The sequence below is a fragment of the Thyridium curvatum genome (assembly GCF_004353045.1).
Source record: "Thyridium curvatum strain D216 chromosome Unknown NODE_4_length_842636_cov_84.159710, whole genome shotgun sequence".
NCBI classification, from domain to species: Eukaryota; Fungi; Ascomycota; class Sordariomycetes; order Thyridiales; family Thyridiaceae; genus Thyridium; species Thyridium curvatum.
This window is the reverse complement of record NW_022156759.1, coordinates 78,618-86,493: the sequence shown is the minus strand read 5'-3', so window position 1 is coordinate 86,493 and position 7,876 is coordinate 78,618. Positions and strand designations below refer to the sequence as shown.

Here is a 7,876-nt window from a genome sequence, read left to right as displayed (position 1 = left end):
TGTTGGATCCAAATATCATGAAGCTCGCCTGTGTTCTTACAACGCTAGAACACTGCTAGGCGAGATGGTCTATTCTGGGTGGAGATATACAGTAAAGTACAAGTCGTGTCTCCGAAGACAGCTGGCTATATGGCCCAAACACAGCCTTTCACAGCTATCGGTCTCATATAATATAGTACAGAAGCATTATTGCTCACTTTCCTTTCGTGTCGCCTCATACCTATTGTCTAGTGTCAGTTCTGCAGCTCCTTTGCTTGAACGCAAGCTTAAGGGGCACATACCTCTTGCCGCGGAATGCCCAAACACCCCAGTTTCCGCAACTGATATCTTGGGGGTCCATGTCGTTCAAGTCCCACCGCAAGCTCCGGAAGGTGTTCTCACCAGGTTCCATGAGCATATCAAACTCTCCGGCGGCCGACTTGTTCACCCAGTCGATATCGCGCTCCATATCATACTGAGTGTACCCGGTCACAATGATGGGCGCCTTTGTTTCAAGCAGCATCGGAACCGTCTCATGCCACTCGTGGGAACTAGCAGGGTGGCCAAGACCTGGATGGAACAGGACGAAGCAGTCGAAATAAGGGTCATAAGGGGCAAAGTAGTTGGCTTTGTGGATGGTGTGGTAGTAGTCGACGATCGTGCTGATCTTCATCGACGGCCAAACGCGGTCCTCAACAATAGCGCCAAACGGATTCGAAGGCGTGCGCTGGGGGAGGGGGAACTCGTCATCGCGGTTCATCATGCTCTCAGGGCCGATGAAGATGAGATGGAACTTGGAACGGGGAAACAGATGGGCCAGCTGTACCCAGACGTTACGCGGCAGCGAGGATTCGGCACGAGCGCCCAATATGAAGAGGCGCACTGGCGGGGCCTGAGGACGAAGGCCCTTGACACCTTCAGCAGCACCGTCCTTGGGCGGGTGAAGGGTATAACGAAGAGCTAACGATGTGTCAGTGCGAATTCCCTGACCCTACTCATGTTCTTGCCCAGGCAGAGTACATACCACTCAGACTCTTCAAACCCTCAGCAGTGAGGCGCCCCCCAGTTCGAATGTTGTAAGGGCTGAGCTCATGGAGGATGCTGCCAATTGTGACAGGGTAGGTCAGGAGGCGGGTAACCTGTCTCATGCTCCGGTCGTCATTGACAGCAGCGAAGTTTCGAGTATACATGAAGGTATCCCAGTTGGTCAAGTTGACGAGAGCCTCCTCCATCTGTGGGCCTGCATAATCAAACTCGGGAAATATCCTGCCGGATCGCAAGTCGTGGTCGTCCTCATTGATCTGTCGCAGAGTATCGCAGATTTCCAAATGCGCCTCGTAGTCATCCGCCCAATGCTCCTGGCTACAGTAGACAGGTATACCGCAGTCTGGGCACTCAAAGTCGACGTGAGCGGCAGGAAGCGTGCCGGTATGGTAAGATGGCTCGCCATTCTCGGACAGCCGGGTCGGCTGATGATCCACGTGCTCGCAATACGCATGTTGTCTGATGAAAGCGGCTCGCTGTCTGATTTCCGGTATGGGGGAGTTGGTGAACGAGTGGAAGAGATTGTCCGGGGCCAGAATGGGTTTGTGAGCCGACTCTGCGGTTGATGCGCTTGAGCCTTGCAAACCTGCATTCTCCTTGAATGCAAAGCCTGTTGAAGAGTTCTGCCGCACCTGGTTCGCTCCAGTATGCGCCATCTGCTTCCGAGTCCTCTCGCCGGCCCGCAGGTGAAGACGGCGGGCAGCGCCAGGAGCAGACCATCTCCGAAAACTGACTGGTCGCGAGGCCGCCGGCGCTCCCCTTGTCCACACAGTCGAGCATTGTCTGCAGAGATGATTCAGTGCCTGTCGCACTGCTGGCTCGGAGGACATTGCCATTGCGCGAGCCTCTGGGTGCACGTCTGCTCCCAGATGTCTGTGCAGTGCAGATGGCAACTAGAATTTATGGCGTGAGCTCGAAGCTCTTTTGCGGTGCAGTTGATGGGGTCAGCGAATAAAATCCGCGGAAGCTCGGTGGATTGATGACACAAGCTTCGGGGCTTCTGTTTTTCCATCCCAGCAGCGAAATTGATCAAGCGTGCAGCACGTTGAGCGCTAATAAACCTTTTGGTGGAGGCTGCCAGTGAATGCGTCGTGGTGTACTTGTACAAGTACGGCCGGCCGGTGTGGGGGCTTCCTCTCCAAGCCAGAGCCAGCCAGTCAGAACTGAGCCCAGCTGCCTAGCTTCATCAAATTTATTTGCGGCGGTCCTGTTGTTGTCAAAGCTTCACGAGCTTCCTCCTCTCTGGCCCAAACAATTGTCGCGAACCTCTTGCCGACAAAACCAAGTGAGCCGCGCAGGCTTACTGCGCAAAGCCAATCAGTCAAGATGGCGACCACTTCGAATATGTTCTTGTATTCCCTCACGATCCAGCCGCCGACCACCATCTCGCAGGCGATCCTGGGTCAGTTTTCTGGGACCAAGGAACAACAAATCATTGCAGCTTCTGGCTCCCGCCTCACCCTTCTACGACCCGACCCAAGCCAAGGCAAAGTCATCACTTTGGTCTCCCATGAGATCTTTGGCATCATCAGAGCCGTCGCAGCTTTCCGGCTTGCGGGCTCCAGTAAAGGTATGTGCTGTCAAACAGTGTCGCGCTTTTGGTTGTCACTTAGTGACTTGGAACCCGACCACTAGACCTCTGGGGATCATCTTCTTGAGACGTGGTCATCTGGTCAAATGGGGTGCGCTTCATGTTGAGAATGGATCGGCTCAGAAACTAACCATCTTGCAGACTATATAATTCTAGCCACCGATTCTGGAAGGATTGCCATCATCGAGTACATGCCAGCACAAAATCGATTCGTGCGTATCCATCTGGAAACATTTGGCAAGTCGGGTGTACGCCGCGTGATACCGGGCCAGTTTCTTGCAGCAGATCCCAAGGGCAGAGCATGTCTCATCGCGTCTATCGAGAAGAACAAGCTTGTATATGTCCTGAATCGAAACTCACAGGCGGAGCTCACCATCTCATCGCCGTTGGAGGCACATAAACCGGGCGTTCTTGTTTTCTCCATGGTGGCGCTAGACGTTGGATATGCCAACCCGGTCTTTGCTTCTTTGGAAACCGAGTACACCGACTGTGACCAAGACCCCACTGGCGAAGCATACCAGGAAGTAGAGACCCAGCTCGTCTACTATGAGCTGGATCTGGGCCTGAACCATGTTGTGCGGAGATGGTCCGACCTCGTGGATCCAACGGCATCTCTGCTCTTCCAGGTTCCTGGAGGTAACGATGGGCCAAGCGGTGTCCTCGTTTGCGGAGAAGAGAATATCACCTATCGTCACTCAAACCAGGAGGCGTTCCGTGTTCCGATTCCCAGGAGGCGAGGCGCCACGGAAGATCCCAATAGGAAACGCAACATCGTCGGTGGTGTCATGCACAAGTTGAAAGGCAGTGCTGGCGCTTTCTTCTTCCTCCTACAGACCGAGGATGGCGACTTGTTCAAGCTCACACTCGATATGGTGGAAGACGACGAGGGCAATCCGACAGGCGAAGTCAGAAGATTGAAGATCAAATATTTCGACACGATTCCAGTTGCATCTAGTTTGTGCATCTTGAAGAGCGGTTTCCTCTTCGTCGCGAGCGAGTTTGGCAATCATCAGTTCTACCAGTTCGAGAAGCTGGGTGATGATGACGAAGAACTCGAGTTCTTCAGTGACGACTTCCCTAGCGATCCCAAAGCACCATATGACCCTGTTTATTTCCACCCTAGACCCAACGAGAACCTGGCTCTTGTCGAAAATATCGACTCGATGAATCCTTTACTGGACACCAAGGTCGCCAACCTCACAGACGAAGATGCCCCACAGATCTACTCAGTGTGTGGTAACGGGGCCAGGAGCACTTTTAGAATGCTGAAACACGGCCTGGAAGTCAACGAGATTGTTGCTTCTCAGCTCCCTGGCACGCCTTCAGCAGTATGGACAACCAAGCTGCAACGGGATGATCAGTATGATGCATATATCGTACTTTCCTTCACCAACGGCACACTGGTTTTGAGTATTGGAGAGACTGTCGAGGAAGTTACTGATACCGGTTTCCTGGCATCCGTTCCAACGCTCGCCGTCCAGCAACTCGGTGACGATGGCCTTGTACAGGTTCACCCCAAAGGCATTCGGCACATCCGTCAAGGCCGGGTGAACGAGTGGTCTGCCCCGCAGCATCGATCAATCGTCGCCGCGGCAACCAACGAGAGACAGGTGGCAGTGGCTCTCAGCTCAGGAGAAATCGTGTATTTCGAAATGGACACAGACGGTTCATTGGCAGAGTATGACGAGAAGAAGGAGATGTTTGGCACTGTCACTTGCCTTAGCCTCGGAGAGGTACCCGAGGGCCGCCTGAGGAGTTCTTTCCTGGCCGTCGGCTGTGACGACTGCACTGTCCGCGTGCTCAGTCTTGATCCTGAGTCAACACTCGAGAACAAGTCCGTGCAGGCCTTGACAGCAGCCCCATCTGCACTGTCGATCATGTCAATGGAGGACTCGTCTTCCGGCGGCTCCACCTTATACCTACATATCGGTCTTCATTCTGGCGTCTATCTTAGGACCGTCCTCGATGAGGTCACAGGAGAGCTGACAGACACGCGGCAGAAGTTCCTGGGGCCCAAAGCCGTCAGGCTATTCCAAGTGTCTGTGCAGGGCAGCACCTGCGTGCTTGCTTTGAGTTCTCGCTCTTGGCTGGGCTATGCAGATCCTATTACGAAGGCATTCACCATGACTCCCCTCAGCTATGAAGAGTTGGAGTGGGGTTGGAACTTCAGCAGCGAACAGTGCGAGGAGGGGATGGTAGGAATTCATGGCCAGTTTCTCAGGTTCGTACCTCGCCCTTTTCTTAACTCTCCTTCTCGACATTATGATGATAAAAGGGAAACCTATGCTATATGCTGTGAGGCCTTGTTATCAATCTTATTTGATTTCAATTGTTCCTTCTGACAATGTCTTCCACGTCAAATATTACCTGAATAATACTTTGGCGCGGACAAGATGCTAACATCGATCAAGGATTTTCTCTGTTGAGAAGCTTGGCGAGAGCCTCATCCAGAAGTCGATTCCGTTGAGCTATACGCCACGGCGACTTGTCAAGCACCCAGAACGCCCAATCTTCTACACTATTGAAGCCGACAACAACACATTGCCCCTTGAGCTTCGAGAGAAGTTGCTGGCTGACCCCAAGGCTGTCAATGGCGACGCAAAGGTGCTCCCGCCAGAAGACTTCGGCTATCCAAGGGGCCCTGGGCGCTGGTCGTCCTGCATCAGCGTTGTCGACCCCGTGAGCGAAGAATCCGGCGTGCTCCGTAAGATCGAACTCGAAAATAACGAGGCGGCTGTCAGTGCTGCCGTCGTTTCATTCGCGAGCCAGGATGGCGAAAGCTTCCTGGTTGTCGGAACTGGCAAAGATATGATTCTGAACCCCAGACGCTTTTCTGAGGGCTACATCCACGTGTATCGCTTCCACGATGATGGCAGAGATCTGGAATTCATACACAAGACCAAAATCGAGGAGCCGCCAATGGCATTGCTGCCATTCCAGGGTCGCTTGGTTGCAGGCATCGGAAGGATTCTTCGGGTCTACGATCTCGGCTTGCGTCAGCTGCTACGAAAAGCACAAGCTGAAGTCGCCCCCCAGCTTATCGTCTCTCTGCAAACCCAGGGGAGCCGCATTGTCGTGGGCGATGTACAACAGGGAGTGACGTATGTTGTCTACAAGTTCGAGACAAACAAGTTGATCCCGTTCGTTGATGACAGCATCAACCGCTGGACTACCTGCACAACTATGGTTGACTACGAATCTGTCGCTGGCGGCGACAAATTCGGCAACCTGTGGATCCTTCGATGCCCCGAGAAGAACAGCCAGGAGGCCGATGAGCCTGGGTCGGAAGTCCATCTCATGCATTCCCGAGACTACTTGCACGGCGCTCCCAACCGACTGACCCTGATGGCACACGTCTTTACGCAAGACGTGCCGACAAGCATATGCAAGACCAGTCTGGTTGTCGGTGGTCAGGAAGTGCTGCTGTGGAGTGGAATCCAGGGTACTGTCGGTGTTCTCATCCCGTTCGTCGGCCGTGAGGATGCAGACTTCTTCCAAAACCTTGAATCGCACATGCGAAGCGAGGATCCTCCACTGGCTGGCAGGGACCATCTGATGTACCGGGGCTTCTATGTCCCCGTCAAGGGTGTGATTGACGGCGATCTCTGCGAGAGGTACAATCTGCTGCCCAATGACAAGAAGCAGATGATTGCTGGAGAGCTGGACCGCTCAGTGCGAGAAATCGAGCGGAAGATTTCGGTAAGTTATCAACTGCCCCCAAGCACCCACAAGCATAAAGACAAGTTGGCGCTGACCATTTGCCCGCAGGATATTCGCACTCGTTCTGCCTTTTAGTGCATGTCAGTTATAAGGTTTGAATCAGACAAGATGGTCTTGGACAGGCGTCAAGCAAGAAAGGGACAGTAATGTATGTATATTAAAGCGAATATCTCTAGTGGCGTTTGGTTCAACAGCCCCATCTGGCCGTACCTGGAAGGGGCCCGGGGACTGGAAAGGGTCAATCAATGACATGATCAGATCGTTCAAGATCTGTATCTTTGCTCTCGAGCAGTGCCGCCTAGGCGAGTAAAAGTTATGATTTGTGATTCCTTAGCCTGAGGATGTCCGTGACAGACTCCCTTTCCCAAAGCGGAAGCGGTTCTTCAAGGACGATGATGGAGCCTTGCCGGTTCTGCTGGCCCCTGATCGCCCGGCACCTTGCTCGACGGGGTGTGCCCGCTCCCACTCCTCGTCGGCCAGGTACGCCTCGGTCGCCAGCGCCAGGTCGTAGTCGGCGCCCTCGAGGTACAGCACGGCCACGTCGTAGTCGGCCTCCTTGCAGGCCACCATCCAGCGCCGGATCTTGGCCTTGCGCAGCTCCTCGGCCTCGCCGCCGACGGGGCGCGGCGACAGGCTTACGAGACCGCCGCCGGGCCCCGGCCCCCTCCTCGTCCCGGATCCGGAGGGGATGACGACGGCGCGCCGCGCGGCGAGCAGGGCGTCGCTGGGCAGGCGGTTGGCGGCGCGGAGGGCGGCCGCGGGCACGCCGTAGCGCAGGGAGAGGGAGGCGACCGTGTCGCGGTCGTGGTCGAGGAAGTGCAGGACGTCTTCTACTTGTGCTTCTGCTTCTGCGGCCGGTGCCTGGGCCTTGCTGTCGTCGTTGGCGGCGTAGTTGGTCTCCGCTGCGGCGGCTGCGACGGCGTACGGCGGCGGGGCGTCGTCACTGGCGGCTGGGGGTACACGCTGCCGGCAGGGCGGCTCTCTGTTCTTGCTGTTGCCTGCGGCTGAAGCCCCGTAGGGCGGCGGGGCGCGCAGGCCGCCTGGGGGCAGGGCGGAGGGGCAGGATGAGATTTGGCAGTAGGGGCAGTAGGTGGCGAAGCGTGTGTTTGTCTAACCCGGGGTTGTTTTGACCATTAGAGTTGGGAAAGGCCTTCGGTATGGTTGGGGAAATGGAAGGGGAATGGGAAGGTCTCCTTACGGAAGTGCAGTCTCGGCAGATGACCCGGCCGCAACAGTCTAGTCTGCGGTGGTATTCCGGGAATGCTCCGTCGATGTTCTTCTTCTCGGAGCCGGACCGGCCGGGATCAGCGGAGAGGAGCCGGGCGCAGGTGCAGCATGCTTCTTGCATGGCCGGCGAGAAAAAACGCGTCAAGCGTAAGGAAGAAGGACGTAGAGCAGGAGGGGAATACGGGGCCGGTCTACGGCTCTATCCAAGAAAGAGAACAGTATGTGTGTATTCAGCACAAAGCTTGAGGTGGCGACTGGAAGTGACGTTGTTGATTTGTCTGTCTTATCGCTTACGTGGGGTTTCAAGTTATTGAA

General features: G+C 55.1%; 2 protein-coding genes across 2 annotated transcripts; one reads left to right on the top strand and one right to left on the bottom strand.

Annotated features, from left to right (window-relative positions):
• Positions 1–2,349: 2,349 nt before the first annotated feature.
• E0L32_000983 (uncharacterized protein) lies at positions 2,350–6,409 on the top strand (the record flags this gene model as incomplete). Its single annotated transcript, XM_031144874.1, has 4 exons — positions 2,350–2,593; positions 2,771–4,835; positions 5,026–6,313; positions 6,383–6,409. The coding sequence occupies 4 exons, from the start codon at positions 2,350–2,352 to the stop codon at positions 6,407–6,409; spliced, it is 3,624 nt and encodes a 1,207-aa protein (XP_030992876.1).
• A 255-nt stretch (positions 6,410–6,664) lies between these two features.
• On the bottom strand, positions 6,665–7,682 carry E0L32_000982 (uncharacterized protein; the record flags this gene model as incomplete). The annotated part of the gene is made up of 2 exons (XM_031144863.1): positions 6,665–7,444; positions 7,533–7,682. 2 exons carry the CDS (start codon positions 7,680–7,682, stop codon positions 6,665–6,667), a joined length of 930 nt encoding a protein of 309 aa, XP_030992875.1.
• Between the last annotated feature and the right edge of the window lie 194 nt (positions 7,683–7,876).